The 15,552-nt window shown below is 55.1% G+C and overlaps 2 protein-coding genes across 6 annotated transcripts in view; one reads left to right on the top strand and one right to left on the bottom strand.

The window, feature by feature from the left end:
- Window positions 1-5,063, top strand: part of NGEF (neuronal guanine nucleotide exchange factor) — a 52,550-nt gene extending 47,487 nt beyond the window's left edge. For all 4 annotated transcript variants that reach the window (XM_075760802.1, XM_075760804.1, XM_075760803.1 and 1 more), the window contains 3 exons: window positions 1,080-1,159; window positions 1,581-1,685; window positions 2,336-5,063. In XM_075760802.1, the coding sequence (XP_075616917.1) occupies window positions 1,080-1,159; window positions 1,581-1,685; window positions 2,336-2,508 (358 nt within the window). In that variant the 3' untranslated portion in view covers window positions 2,509-5,063. The remainder of the gene's footprint in view (window positions 1-1,079; window positions 1,160-1,580; window positions 1,686-2,335) is intronic.
- Window positions 5,064-5,565: 502 nt separating this feature from the next.
- SNORC (secondary ossification center associated regulator of chondrocyte maturation) lies at window positions 5,566-15,321 on the bottom strand. Of its 2 annotated transcripts, none has more exons than XM_010311049.2 (3): window positions 14,759-15,321; window positions 6,457-6,642; window positions 5,566-5,707 (listed from the first exon to the last, which is right to left on the bottom strand). In XM_010311049.2, the coding sequence occupies exons 1-3, from the start codon at window positions 14,829-14,831 to the stop codon at window positions 5,598-5,600; spliced, it is 369 nt and encodes a 122-aa protein (XP_010309351.2). In that variant the 5' UTR covers window positions 14,832-15,321; the 3' UTR covers window positions 5,566-5,597. The 2 variants fall into 2 exon arrangements, with proteins under 2 accessions (XP_010309351.2, XP_075616933.1); XM_075760818.1 differs by having other exon boundaries at window positions 6,457-6,639.
- Window positions 15,322-15,552: the final 231 nt, after the last annotated feature.

Genomic DNA, 15,552 nt, shown 5'->3' with positions numbered 1-15,552 from the left:
CCAGGATCTAGCAGTACATTTGGACACAGCTGGGTGCAGGGGCAGGATCGGAGTGCAGGTGGGACCCTCGCAGGCTGAGAGGACCTGGGGGGCTGTGGGCAGGATCCAAAGAGCCCTGCAAAGGAGCTGTGTGCAAGGCTAGCCTGCAGATTGGGCCACAAGCACAGCAACACCCTTGGTTTGATCTCTACATACCAGCCTTTCAGTGCACAGGGCTCTCATCCCGTGCATCTTCATGGTGTGAAGAGCTGAGCTTGACCTGTGGCTGCAGGTGTTTTCACTGGTCCTTGGCATCGTGCTTCAGCCCTGAAGCACAAGGTATTCCCAGCCCTGCAGATCAGCCTGCCAGCACTTGTCCTTCATGTCTTCCTTTTAGGCCTCTGTCCTCCCAGAAGACACTCTGGTGGTTTTAGATGTGTGTCAAGTTCAGGCTTTAAAACTGCTATCTGACATGGTAGAAAGTTCTGGCTCCCTCAGGGCCAGGAGCACAGCTGCTCCTCCAGGCAGGAGCTGGAGCCTGTGAAGATGAACTGCCCCATTTCCACGTGGGGCTGAGGGAAGCCTCGAGGGAGCACCAGATCTGGGGGGCTTCTCCAGCACCTGCGAAACCTTCACCCTCCTGCTGCAGGCCCAGGTTTTGCGTAACAGTATGGCTGGATCTGGCAACGTGTTCGCACAGGTCTCTTGTCTCATCTGCTGCCAAGCGAGTGGTACCCTTGGTATGCCGCAGCGTTCATCTGCAAATGAATTCATCAGTTCTGCCCTTTAAATGTTCCCGCACAGCAGCTGCAGGAATAAATGGTTCCTCTAACTGCTTTTCTCCAGGAAAAAAATGCTCCTATTGACTGAGGCTTGCTGCACGCCTGTGTGGCAGCTCCCAGGGTACTGTGGCATGCATGACATCCCAAGCAGTGTGTGTGAGAGGGAGGCTCAGCATCACCAGTGAGTCCGGGGTGGGGCAGGCAGGCAGGAGAGTGCTGTGAGAGGAGGAATGAGGAGCCCAGGGCTGGCTGGGCAGGAGAGCTGGGATCCTTACAGCTGTCTCATGCTCATGGCCTTGGTTTGTCTCCCCTATTCAGGAGTGAAATGAAGCGCTGGATGATTTCGCTGGCCCCGAACCGGAGAACCAAATTCGTTTCATTTACATCCAGACTTGTTGGTAAGAGTCACAGCATGGGAGCTCTTCATCCCTACCCTGGGGCACATTACTCCACGCTGATCTCAGTCCAACCCCAGGCCTGAGTCCTCTGCCAAACTGAGCCTTCTCCCTGGGCTCCCCTTACATCTCCACCACCACTACCCACTTGTCCCTGGCCCTGACCTTGCTCCCCTCCAACCTGGGCTGGGCTGCACCAGTGCTCTCCCTCCCACCCAAGCTGCTTGTGGGTGGCACTAGGTGACGTGCACCCAGCTCCCATCCCCACAGAGATGCTCCCCCTGGTCCCTGTGACATTGTCCATGGGGTTTCTTACCTGATCAGAGGGACCGCTCGCAGAGCTCACAGTGCTACACCCGCGCGAGCCGTACTGCCCTGCAGCAGGCTCCAGCCCAGCCCTCAGTCTCTCCCTGTTCCCTGACAGACTGCCCGCAGATCCAGTGTGTCCACCCGTACGTGGCCCAGCAGCCAGACGAGCTGTCCTTAGAGCTAGCTGATGTCCTCAACATCCTGGACAAGACAGACGACGGTATGGGGGACGGGATGGGGCTGGCCGTCCCTATGGAAGGGTGGGCTTTGCTCTAGGCGGTTGGCTGCTGAGCAAACAGGAGAGACCCTCTGGTCAGGGAGAGACCCTGGCATCAGCATCACAGCCAAGGGAGCTCACAGCAGGAGGGAGTTACTGCCTCCTCCGAACACTCAGCAAATCCAGGCTGCCCTGAGCTGTGGCAGTGCTGGCACAGCCGCCCTGGCACCAGCTATGGGCTGTGGCAGGGCTGGGACAGCCACCCCAGATGTAACCCAGAGCTGTTCTTACCTTGACGGTGCTTTGCAGCTACCTGGTCCTGGTCTCTGGGGCACGCTTGTAGCTGGCGGACTTGGTCACATTTGGTCTCTGCCAGGGACCATTTCTGTGGCATCAGGGGTAGTGGAGGGCACTCAGTGGCAGCAGTGCCGGCTTTCTGCTGGCATTTCTCGAGCTAGTTGTCCCAACACAGCACTGCTCAGGTGAGCGGGCCTCCTTGGCTAGACTTACAAACTGGGTCTGCTCCAGCACGGGCCTTTGAGCAGGTGCCAGAAAGTACTGCCAGCTCTGTAGGCTCTTTCCAGCACAACCATCCCAGCGCAGGAGCAAGGGCCAGTCCTTCCCCATTTATGCCTGTCTCTGTCTCTGCTCAGGCTGGATATTTGGGGAGCGTCTTCACGACCAGGAGAGGGGCTGGTTCCCCAGTTCTATGGGGGAGGAGATCCTGAACCCCAAAATCCGAGCCCAGAACTTGAAGGAGTGTTTCCGGGTGCACAAGTCGGATGACAGTCAGCGGAGGAAACTGGGCAGCAGAAACCGCCAATGACCACTGGTGTCCCCAAGCATCTGGAGTGCTTCTGGGAGAGGGGCAGAGGACAGAGGCTGCCAGCTGGGAGGATGTGGCAGTGGTGCTGTAGGCCATGGTGCAGGACCTGGTGTGCCAGACCGGGCACACGCACCCCTGAACAAACAGAATGTAGTTCCTGGGCTCCCTGCCACGCTTCCCGTGGCACTGATCCTTCCCTGGAGATCAGTGCTTTGAACTGGCTAAAATAACCCCTTTCCAGGTGTTCTGTAAAGCCCCAAAGAGCACGAGCCAAATGGACACAGCCCGAAGGCCGCTGGGTGCCGGCCAGCTGACCCCCGTTCCCTGCACACGTGCTGGCTTGGGCTGGGTTGGGCTGCTTGGGAAAGGCACGTGGCCACAAACGTAACTAAGCAATTAATGTCACCCAGTTTGAGCACTTATAGCTCATTGCTACCTGTCAAGTTTGGGGACCTCCTAAAACCATTTCAGTTTCTACCCCTGTAAGATGCAGGAGGAGCCGTCTCGTTGACTCTCATGCGGCCTGTTGGCACGAGGCTGGGATGAACCCCAGGAACTCCACCTCCCCAGTCCTGCTGTGAAGCCGCTGGGCACGTTCCCGTGGGCAGCCCCCCGATCTGCCAGTCAAAGGCTCCAAAATGCTCCATACCCCACCCCACTCCACCAGCAGCCCAACCTCACCAGCCCTGACCCATATCCCTGCCCGCCTGATGGCCTCAAAGCCATGGCTCACCCCCTCTTCCACAGCCGGCATCCCTCCGCAGGGCCGCTGCAGAAGTCTGGCACCACAGCCGTTCCCGGTTGATGTGGCACTCTCGGTCTCCACTACTCGCTGCTGCTGAGGCACAGAGCAGGACGGCTGTGCCAGCCCGCGCACCACCACGTACCACAGGAGCACCAGCAGACCCAAGCTGCCACGCGGCAGGCGAGTGACATTACCCCAGGAGCTGTTGTCCCGTGATCGCTGCCTGCATGCTTGTAACCCGCACCACCCAGCTGCACACACAACCTCCCTGTACAGGCTCACCTCTGTGTATATATGCAAATCCTCCGTCGCCAGCAGAGACGGATCATCACTCCTTCCAGCTGTGGCACTGAGCATCGCATGAAGCCCAGGGCACAGCGCCGAGACCGGTCAGGGGACAGACCCACGGCTGCTGCCTGTTGCAACTGCCTTGCTCTGAACAGTCCCACACGTGGCCACAGCTGAGGGCTTCTTAGCCACAGACTGTTCCTGAGCTGCGGCCAGTATCCATCAGGGAAATCAATTATTTGGTATCTTTCCGTAACACTGCAAAGAGGAGTCGTCCAGGCACTGTGGCCTGCATTGCTGTATGCTCCGGTGGTGCCACAGTTGTGCTGGAAAGGGGGATGGAGAGCTGACGGAACGCCGCACCAGCCACGCGCACAGAGCAGAGGAGCACAGCCACACTGGTGACAGCATGGGGAGGAAGTAGGACACCAGAGAGCCGTGGGAGGGGGGCTCTGCAGCGCGGTGCTGGAGCTGCTCTGTGGGCCACACAGGGTTGAGGGAGGGCTGGGGCTGTCCGTGCTGTCACCTCAGCCAGGGTACAGCGGGCCCAGAGTCAGCCCTGCGCTGCAGCCAGCCCCCAGGACCAAACTGGTGGGAGCCACAGCGGTGAAGGGAGAGCGAAGGTGTTCCCCCTTTCAGGCCCTGCTTAATGCCACCATGTTGGCACATGACAACAGCCAGCAGGGCTGTGCCTGCCCTGGCCACCTGTAGCACCCCAGGGCAGGGCCCCTGGGCAGCTCACACCAGCCGGAGGCTCCCGGCCACCTGCCAGTGCCCACCCAGAGCTGGGGGCCAGGAAGGGACCACAGCCTCCAGGCTGCTGCATTGGGCTCATTTAATGGGGACACCCCAAGTCAGCCCCCCCCCCCCCCCCCCCCGGTCACCCCACAGTCAACTTTGAGTACAACTACACCTCCAGCTCAGGGCCCAGACCTTGCAGCAGCCACAAATTCTTTAATGCAAAGCCCAGAGGAGCTCCAGGTCTAGGAAGTCCTGAAAATTACCCAAGAAATCGCCACATCCCAGATCCTCCAGCTTTGCAGCCTGGCACTACAGCCCCACATACCCACCTGGGACATTTCTCATGGCACAGAAATGCTCCCTTCCCCATCAGAAACAGCTGTTTCACTAGTGGAGGGGCTGACCCAGGTTCCCCTCTGCGCTTCTCCAGGGCAGAGGGGCTCAGGGCTGCCCCACACTGTCCCACGACCCACCGCCAAGCCCTGGAACTTGCTCTGGCCCCTCTTGCTCTGTTGTGACTTTTTAGGACTCCAAACCCTAGGCACAGGCTGTGCCGTTTTCAGGCACCAAGTGGCATCCAGTGTTACTTCCTCAGACCCAGCCCTGCACGCCTCCGTTTCAGTGGTCTCAAGTGTTGTACAGGGCCAGGCCTGGGGCCCGCAAGCACGGGCAGGAGCCCCCCCGGCCCCCGCCGGGCTGCCTCAGCAAACTGAGGGGAACTTTTCATTGTCTCGTTTTTCCGTGTGATGAAATATAGCTGAGCGAGCCAGCGCCAAACCAACACGTGTGTGTTGTCTTCCTCCCCCCCCGACACCGACTGCTTGCCTCCTCCCCAGTTCCCTCTAGTGCGACTAGTGGGGGGCAGCTGGCCCAAACGCAGGGGGTGGAAGCAGGGCTGAACGTGAACATGGGATGGGGTGACACCAGGGAAGTATTGGGGTGGTTTACACCAACTGAACAACCCTTTCCAAGGAAAGCTGTGTGAGGTGATGCCCAGCACTGTGACCACCACCCAGGCTTAGACCAAGAGAGCTGCTGCCAGCTCAAAACCACTCACTGCTGCAGGTCCCTCCTGACTACGAGGGCGTCACTGCCTGCTGTGGTCGAGCCCGCCAGGTCTGCGTTCACCCAGGAGATCTGCTAAGAGCAAAGAGCACTTTGGGGTGCAGCTTTGCTGCCCAGTGCAGAGGCTGGAGCGCCCTTTGCCGCAGCTGTGGCAGCATTTGTCCCCAAGGGGTCCCGGGCAGACGGGGAGCAGGAGCATCTGAGGGCAGAAGACGGGCTGGTTGTATTACAGAAAAATCTTTTATTGAGTTCAGGAGGCCGAGAACTTCCTCAGCGTGATGACGACCAAGGCGACAAGCACGGACGTGCCCAGGAGGGAGGCGATGACAATGGCACCGATAGCTCCAGGCCCCAGCGAGCCTGCAGGGACAGAGAAGGTGGCGTGAGGTCAGAGCCGGTGGGTCCCAGACGGGGAGGGTTGCGGGGATCACCCCCCAACACATCCCCAGCCATCGGGCCATACTCCTTTCCCAAGCTCCCCACCCTGGCCACGGTGGTCCTGTTCCCGTGTCCCCACACAGCCGTGGTGTGGTCCTGTGCCCCAGCAGCATCGAGCCCTTGGGCAGGGGGCTGGAGCCAGCCACTGCCTGCTTAGCCAGCTCCCCGTGACAAGGACAGCTGCCACAAAGCGGGTCTTTGGCACTCAGCTTTCCTGTTAACACCTGCACAGAGAGAGTTGCTTTGCTTGTTGCAGAACTGCACCAACAGCAGGCGTTCGCTGTAGGTCAGGAGCCAGGGAAGGTGCTCACACTCCCCATTTAAAGAGCTTTAGGCACGCTTTGGCCCTGGAGAGCCCTGCCTGTGCTCAGGGCACTTTTTGCAGGTGCCTGCTGGGGCGGGTCAGACCTGGGGCAGGAAGAAATGCCTCGGCAGCTGCTCTGGGGCTGGCAAGCACTCCGCAGGGGAGGCTTTTATGGCAGGGAAGTTTCCCTGAGCAGGCGATACAGGCACTCTTTCCCTCCGCCAGCAGTGTGGCTGGGGACGGGCCACCTCTGGTGACTCAAACACCTCCTGGGAGGTGACAAGCCCATAAAGAGTAAATCCACAGCAAGGACGTCCTGCACCACTGCAGGAGCGACCCGCGGGCAGCCCATTGCGCAGCCACATACCGTCCTCGGCGTCCAGGCGGTGCAGGTGGGTGGTGTCCTCGGGCTCCAGCTCGGAGGTGTATGGGGGGAAGGCGGTGGCGTCTGAAAGCCGGGCTGTGGTGGTGGCGGCGTCGAAGGGGCCGGCTCCGGAGGGCAGCTCGGGCGGCTCGTTCCAGAGGGTGGGGACTGGGCCCTGCGGGTACTCTGCTGGGAAACAAGCACCCACGGTCATTCACGGGCACGGGTGGCCCTGGCCAGGCTGTTGGTGACAGCAGCAGCTCAGGAGAGATGCAGCTTGGCAGGTTCCTGGGCTCCAGGTGCCTACAGAGTGTCCTGGGGTGGATGGAGGGTGACCTGAGGGCTGAGAAACCCTCCTCTGGGAGGGCACCACCTCCGCAGAACACCAGCGGCCACAGGCAACGCCTATGCCTTGGGCTTTTGCAACAGCCTGGCAGACACACAGCCGACATGGACTACAGGGAGCTCCCCAGAACCGCGCGACCTCTGCTCATCCACAAACAGGCCCGGCATGAACATCCACAGCCAGTTTCCTCGCGAATGCCCGTGGGACTGGGCTGGGAGGGGCTGTCACATTCTCGCAACAGGCAGACACCACCTGCGCTGGCCAAATTCACAGCATCTGAGGGCCCTTCTGCCCTACACCACCGGCCTACACAGCATAGGATGCCAGAGGCGCTGGCAGGACACGGCTCCCCCAGACAGGAGCCCCAGAGCCTCGACTTCCCTGTGCCCCACCTCCACGTCGTGCGCAGAGATGAAAGGCAGGTCTGGGCTCTGTTTGATGTTACCATTCACCTCCTGTTATTTCTTCCCACTGTGGGGTCAGGGACCAAACCAGAGCCCTCCCTGTCTGCGTGTGGCTGAGCCGAGCGCTCCCTGTCAATGCCCAGCTTGTTCAGGTGGGCCCCGATGGGAGCAGGAGACATTCCACAGCTCCCTGCCGAAACCACTGGGAATGTTGCACTGGGATGAGGAGGAAAAAAAAAAAGGAGGGGAAGAAAATGAACAGCATCCAGCACCTGAACTCACGCGACGGTTATTGGGGCCGGGAAAGAGAGCATCAGAGGAGCCAGAGCAAACAGCGTGAGCTCCCTGGAGCAAGGCACAGAGGTATCCTCACGCACCCCAGCTCTGGCACGGTGTCTCTCGGTGTACCAGGGGCACTCAAAGGCTTGTCCCGGGCTGTCCCTGGCCCAGAAGGAGAGGTGGTAGCAGCACGTCTCGGCAGTGCCAGCCCCAGCTTGAAGTACCTGGAACCCTCCTTCCCTCCCGGGGGCAGCCAGTACTTTGTGGGAACACAGCAGGCTGAAGAATCGGTGGTAACAGGCTCCACCACATTTTGGTCTCCTCTGGAGCCCTGCGTCAAAAGGAACAGGAGGACCAACACCGAAACACGCACCTTTGCTGCCTGTACAAACTCACTGACAGGACTTACTGCAGGGCTCATATCAAAGGGTAGCTCCCACCATCCCCAGAGCTATTTGAGGCTGCCTGCAGACTCGGGAACACAACTGGGTTCTAGACTAGTTTTGGAAAGTCCTTTCTACAGCCATAAAAGCTACAGGATTTTCAGCGAGAGAGCTACCAGGTTTAACACTGGCCCAACGAGCAATGAGAGAGAGAAATAAGCCCCCAGTTTGAGGCCTGTGCCAGTGAAGCCAGGCAGTGACACCAGCACACTCAGGCTGGCTGACCCACCCCAGGGAGAAGGTGGCACCTTGGGTCCCCGGTACAAGCGCACAAGAGGTTTGTGCTCCACGAGGGCTCCCCAGAAATACCCAAACCCTTTGTGGGTCCCTTCCCAACCTGTCCTGCAAAACCAACCAGCAGAGATGGGGACTCCTATCCCATCCAGAGGCTCCTCCAGAAAGTGCCATTTCCAGTGGACCTCTCTCCTGTAAATCCTGAGGTTTAGCTACCAGAGGAGAGATCAGGAGGAAATACAGAATTTAGTGGGTAAATGTAGTTAAAACAACAGGGAAAGGAACCAAGCAGAGCTGGGGCTATTTAATTAGCAATGGTGGCATTAGGAACCTGTTGGTTTAGGCACAGACCAAACGTACGTAATGCTTTTGAAGCCCCAGTTCCAGGCTGCTTTGGCAAGTGGAGGAACTCCAGACAGAAGAGCTACACTCCAGCTACAGCCTTCCTGACTGTGTCAGCACCACCAGGGCCAGCACCAACACTGCAGCCGTTCCCACCTGGCAAGAGAACACCACGCCGGGAGGACGTCATTGTTGCTTTTCCCAAGAATGTTTTTCTCTCCAAAGCCAAAAGAGCAGGGTGTACCCCTTGCATCTGACCCGGGGAAAGGCGGTAGCTCAGATGAGCTACAACCGATTCAGGCACCGTCCAGGGAGCCTGTAGGACCTGGACAGGGTCTTCCCAATTCCCTGTTCTCAAAGGGATGAGGAGGGAGTGCTTCCCCTTCAAACCTGAACACAAAGGCTGTCCCAACCAGAGCCACAGGTCCAAGAAAGTCTCTCCTGTCCCCACTGCATCTCATTCCTGAAAAATTTATCGCAGCTCTTTTTAAGCGGGGCACAGAGCTTATTTTTGATAGCCAAGTAGAGAGGAAACAGTCTAATTTGTTTATGATCTCGTTGATTTTTAAGACCTGGATAGAGTCCTGGATGGCTTCTGGATACGTATTTTGTTAATCCCCCTCATCTGATTAAAACATGCTTTCAGTTCACCCTCACAGAAAGGGCAGAGTGTGCTAAACATGAGGGGTTTTTGTCCCAAGTTCTTGTGGTTTTACCTTAACGGCACTTCAACCAAGGGAAACACAACTCCTTTCAGTCAGGTTAGTGCCTCACTAACAGGAGTTGTCAGTTCAGAAGCAGCAGCAGGGTCGTGCACACGCATAAAGTGAAATACCTGTGTCTTAACATCATCAAGAGCCAGGGCTTACTGCCGGGTTCCTCTTCGGTTCCTGCTCCTCGATGCTGCTAGAGCAGACGCCGAGAGCCCTGCAGCAGGCACATGGGGTGGGGGAACACAAAGCCAAAGGCAAGCCCTGTCCCCAGCGAAAGCTGCCAGCCACCAGGTCTCTCCAGAGCAAACTCTGCAGCCTGGAGAGCGCCTGTTTGTAACCAGCACTTTTCTTTCCAAGATTTGCCTTTGATTTTCCCTCCTAAACTAACAGCTCGTGTCCTCACATGCTTCTGTGTGTTTGAGAAGCCCAACTGTCCATCCCAAGTATCGCTGCACATCCAGCACGTTTAACAGCCAGAGGGATCACACCTGCTCCCCCCCTGCAGCACCCCGGCAGTCCCAGCGAGCGTCAGCCAGAGCAGCAGATCTCTAACTGAGCAGCATTAAACGCCACGCTCCCGCTTCAGTCCTCTGGTAAAAGCAAGAAAGGCGAGGGGGAAGGACAGAGCTCGTGTTAGGTGCCAAAACCCAAACACACACACACTATTAATAAGGTCTCACACGTCTCCAAGCGAGACACGAGGGCCTCTTGGATACACTCTGACCAGACAGGCTCTAACTACAGGTGTGGGACCTGATTCAGGAGGTTCTCTGCTCTGCTGCTGACGTTGTGTGTGACCACTGCAAGTCCCTCTCCCTCCTGGGCTCAGTTTCTCCTTGCAGGAGCAGGAGACCAGGACTGTACAATCTAGGAGAGAAGCACCCGAGCAGCCAGGCCTGCCCGCCTGGTTACTGTCATCCTGACAGCGATGAGGAGGACGCGGTCGGTGTGCCTGAACAAATGCCTCCGAGTGACAGCTCCAGACCCAACGGCAGCTCTTCACAGAGAGAGGACAAGTCACACAGGACCTCCACAGCCTTGGGGCAGGGCACAGTATTTTTTACTTGTGCAAAACACTCAAATGCATTGCAATCTCAAGTGAGGGAGTGTAATTGAGAGTTGAAAATCAAGTATGAAAGGCAAGGTAGTGCATGGTTTTCCCGTTCACCCAAGAACTTCGTAAAAATAAAGAACTACCAAGAAACACACTCGAAACACATCATCCATCACAAGTCCAAAAAAGGACTTTTGCAACAGGCCAGGTTGGCAGGATGGCACCTCTTCCTTCCCACATGTTCACACTACAAATTGCCTTATTTCAGGGAAATCGCTATACTGCTTTGTGTATTCTCCCTCTCTCCAGCACAGGTTAGTTACAACTAAGGCCAGGAAAAGGGAAGAAAAATACCAGAGTTACTACACAATAAATACACCATGAGTTTTCTTGATGATGCAGGGACCCACCAGGACTTCAGTGAGATCTAGAAGGGACGACACCAAAGAGAAGGGATGATGCCAAAGGCAACTTGACAAAACCACTATTTCCACACTCAGCGCAAAGGAGGCGGGGTGAGCTGCCAGCACAGCGACATGGGAGCCCTTACGCCAGATACCTGTGGCTGAAAGACTAGAAAGGTCTCCACAAGTGATAGCTCTGGAAGGATGATCAGATCTGAAGAATCCTTCAAGATACCCCCAAACTACCAGAACCTCCCCACAGGCAGACTCTGCAACACCTCAAGGCAGGAAGGTGTGACCACCTAACATCTTCATCCCTGGAGATCAGCCACCAATGACCAATACGCTTCCTCACGCAAGCGGGTTTCAGCATTTCATCATCCTCGCAGCCTGTCAATAGGAGATGACAGCAAGACTTTCCTCCTCCATCGGGTGACAAATTTATGCCTGCAGTAACAGCAATGAGTGCCTCAATAGGACACAGATGGTCACTGGTCCTGGGGCACCAGCTGTAACGTGAGCATTGCACAGTTTTTTCAGTCACAACAGTTCACAGGTCAACTCGACGGCATCCAACGCTGCTGCTCACATCCTTTTCAGAACCTGGGGGCTTTTCTTCCTTTCATTCCACAAGTTTGTGTCTCTTCACATTACATTCATTACAAGGAGGGGGAAAAAGTCAAGGTTACCTGCTGCTTTCTGGAGTACGCTCTCCACCTCCAACACAGCAACCTTAGTCGGGAGCTGACACTATGTCAGTAATTTATAAGGAGTGTTGGTGCAGAGCAAAGTTGAGTAATGGTCTACAAAAAGACTTGCTGTAAGTCTGGGCAGACTTGTTAGAACCACCACATCTTTTTAAGATATTTGCCTGACAAAACCTACTTACTACTTCTCACATTCTAGTACTTGAACTTTAAAAACGTCCTCATAATCTTTTATTCGCCTGTTGTTGAGGATGGAGACACACGAGTTGCTACAGAAAGATGTCCTGGGACAAGGTCTTCTGTACCTTCTCCTTTAGCACAACATCGCCTGCTCTGCTGCTTTTTTCCCCCCATATGCATTCTGATGTGCTACTGCAGGATAATGTATTTCCACATTAGCTCAAAACAAGGAAATTTGTAAGTCCGCATCAGAGTTTTGATACTGAACATACAGAGGATTCAGAAGTCAAGGCCTTGCAAAGGCTTTTTACTAACTTCCACTTCACTTGGAGCTCTGAGCCCATTATATGGATTGAAACTGGTTTTGCTGACAGGAAAAACATAAAAATCAACTCTTCACAATCCTCCTGTGCTCTAGGCCTAAGTGCCACTTGGGTTTGGAGAAGGTGGAAAAAAGGATTTGGCTGTGCATAAAGTCCTTGAACTGGCTCTGTTTCCTGCTGCACTAAGATGAGGTGGACAAGGTTCCCCATTTCTGACAAATGAGATATTGGAAAGAGCTCGGTACTTTGGAGGAGAAATTCACACTTTGTCCAGTCACAGAGCCGTGACCACACCATCCAGGAAACCAGACTGGCTGGGCAAGACACCAGATCAGGGTACACGACCCACTGGCACCCCAAAAGTGTTCGGACTGCTACCCCCAGATGGGAACCTCAACTGCCAGTGAGATCCTTCACGTCTCACTGAATTCCTGAGCACTTACCCGGCGGTTTTGGTACTGGGTAGCTCGGAATCACTGCTGAGATAAAATTAAATCCAACAAGGAAGGGAAGACTCATTCTAGACCTTACGTCTGCATGGCTGGCATCACCCGCAGCCCTGTCCGAGGCAGACTCGGCTCCTGCCCACCCTGGAGGGCTTTGCTACGGAAAGTACAAGGTGCTGAGATGGGAAGGCAGGGGCTGGGTGAACTCTGAGGCCAGCAACGGGCTGTCCAGCCGCAGGTAGCCACAGCGGGCGCAGGGCCAGGGCAGGGATGAAAAGAGGCCTTCATAGGGAGCACAAAGGGCAGCCTGTGATGTGCGAGAGCCGGGAGCTCAAGTGTGGAGCGGCGCAGAGCGCTGCGGTCCTGATGAATGTTAAATAAACTTGTTTACAGAAAGGCAGGGCTGCATGTGTATGCACAGAGCCCAGAGGGCTGTCTGTGCGCCCTTCCCTTCTTTGTCTGCACAAGGCAGGAAATTTCCTTTTCTAATGGTGTGAAAAGCAGAAAAAATTCCACTGTGCACTAAAAGCCCCTGTACTGGAGGGAGGTACATCTCCACTCCTAATGCAGCAGAAAATCCGCTCTGGGGATGGCATACCATACAGGCTGGTTCCCTGATGCCTGGCTTTGAGGTGGCGGAGAAGAACAAACTTCTCAGAGGCCTCAAGCCTCTAAAGTGTGACAGAGAAAGCTTAGAGCCTCTCCTACGCCCCCGGATCCAAATGCTGCATTCATCAGTACAAAGCTCCTCAAGAGCTACTGGCCTTGCTGCGCGAGTGTGACTCGCCCAGTAAAGGAATCAAGTGAACTTGGGGTATTTCACGGGAGCAAAGTGACACAGGGAGGCAGCGACAGGTACAAACCATAGCTGCAACGCTGAGCCAAGAGCAAGTACACGGGAAAGTTGGCAAGGCAAGGGACAGAGCAAATATACACCGAATATTGGAAACTTAAAATAGCGTAGGAGAAATTCTAGCTCAGAGGGGAAGCAGATCACATTTTCACTGAAAATGAATCAATTTCTGCAGAGTGAAATACTGTTAACAGTTAAGAAAAGACCTTACCTGGTTTTGGGGAAGAGCACTGCCACTGCTTCTGGGAGCATGAGCAAGCTACAAACTGAAATTGTGCTTAAGTGATTCATGTTCCACTATACAAGAACCAAAACTCAGGGTCTGAGAAGGACAACATCCACTTTTTAGTGCTCATTTCTTAATTACTGTAAAGGTTTCCCAGCAAGGTGTCCAAGGATCTGTTGGGGAAATACCAGCTACAGTAATTCTGTTCCTGGCACCTGCAGATGTTCCAGCTAGATGCAGCAATAAATTCCCCTACCCATATGAAAGCTCTGTTAAAAAAGAAATAATTTCATCTGCTAGAAGACTGGCCAGGATCTCCCTGCTAAGCAAGATGGTTAGAACAAACTGGGAGGGAACTGCGAGCCAGCCTTGCTCCAGGTCTTGGAAGGCAGGAGAAGAATTTAGGAAAACAACTGCTGTGCTCTTGCCTGTTATCTTGGCCTGAGCCATCCCCTCGCAGTCTCGCCTGCACTAAAGCAAGCAGCTTTTCCATAGGAGTTCCCCCGTATACTCGGAGTCGGTCCAGAAGCCGGTTCTCCCTCATTGGTAAACCCCATCTCAGACCAGGCAGCCTTTGAGGCTGACTGTGCCCTTGGTTCCCCTCAGCCCACATAGCTGTGCTGAAAGCAGGAGCAGGTAAGGCTGAAATTACTAACCACCTCCTGAAAAAACAGCGTCTGACAGAATAGATCTCTCACACAAACCCTTCCCATCACATCGCTGACCTTGAGTCGCAGCCACGTACCCTTCCCGGCGCTGCCGCCTGTCTCAGTACACCCAGCTCTCGACTGAAATGCCAACAGTTCAGCTGTGCCCCTCAGCTTTTGACTGAGCTAAACGTCTTCATAGACGCTTCCATATTTCTACTTACAGCAGCTGTGGTGAAGTGTTCTGCTACAGCAGCAAGCATCGAAGGAACCCACAATTTGCACACATGCTTTAGCCAGAGAAAAATGTTTCTTTTCTCAATTGTAACTTCTTCCTACCACTGAAAGCTGACAGATAACCTGTCCCATCAGCTGCTGAGAGCGACCCAACTACTGCTGACTGATCTGTCTACTGATCCTGCTGGCACTAATGCTCACGGAAGCACTACTGCTGTTCAGCTTAGAAGTTGAAGGATTTTCTCCATTTTCCCCCAACAGAAACCTGGTCTCAGGGTGGAAAATATATCCTTACTCACCATCAGCCACCGATTCCAAAGCTAGTTTCATTACTTGATTATAATTCAATAAATACTTATGAATGTTTTCAGGGAAGAGGAGGTATGCAAGAAGAGGAGGTTAGTAAAGGCAGATTAGTAAAAGATCTCCCACGCTTTTGGGCTTTAAATGCAAACAAAGCTCCTTACCTGCCAGCACAGCAGGGACCAGGATGCTGCACAGTGTTAGCAGGACCAGGTGAAGGACTCTGTGGTAGGGCATGGCTTCCCTCAGGAAAAGCGTCGGCAGGAATTCTCAAAACTCTTCAAAGTACGAAACAGCTTGGAAATGTCACTGGTATAATAAAACCTTTGTCCAGTCAGGTTAAAAAAAAAAAATTTCCTTCACAACAGCAAGTGGACAGAGAGAGTGCAAAGCCCAGCAGAGACTCTCTCTCTGACTTCTCGAGCACACCTCCTCCCGAAGGCAGCTCCACCCTCTCAGATTTGTGCCTAAAACCCCATAGGCAGCCGGGCCGTTAGGCATCCGTCACCCTGCCAGGCCAGCGCACACACCAGCAGTTGTTGGCGAGCCCTTCCCAGAGGACGCGGGGATGCTCCTGGAATGCCTTCCCTCTGGCCGGCCGGCCCGCGCCACGGGAAATAACACAGGAGCCATTGGGGCAGCTAACCCCGAAACCGAGCAGACCGCTCGAGGGCTTTGCTCTCTCCTTGGCGTGCAGGGCGGCGGCAGTGGTCTTTCCAGGGTGGGCACAGCGAAGAACAAGGGCCTCAATCTTTTGAGGCTAAAATGCTCTGAAATGGAGCCAGAGCAGCTCCGTGGCATCCTTGTTTTCTGGGTGCAATACTTACAGAGGTGGACTAGGAGCCGTGGGTGGTCTCTGCTGGCAGCACTGCCTGTTAAAATCTGGTCAGTCTTCCAGGAGAGTCGCCTTTGCCAGGCAAGACTGGCATCCTCCTCGGATTTGAACTGCACAGACACT

This window comes from Balearica regulorum, chromosome 9 (assembly GCF_011004875.1).
Source record: "Balearica regulorum gibbericeps isolate bBalReg1 chromosome 9, bBalReg1.pri, whole genome shotgun sequence".
NCBI lineage: Eukaryota > Metazoa > Chordata > Aves > Gruiformes > Gruidae > Balearica > Balearica regulorum.
This window is presented reverse-complemented; position numbering and strand designations above follow the sequence as displayed.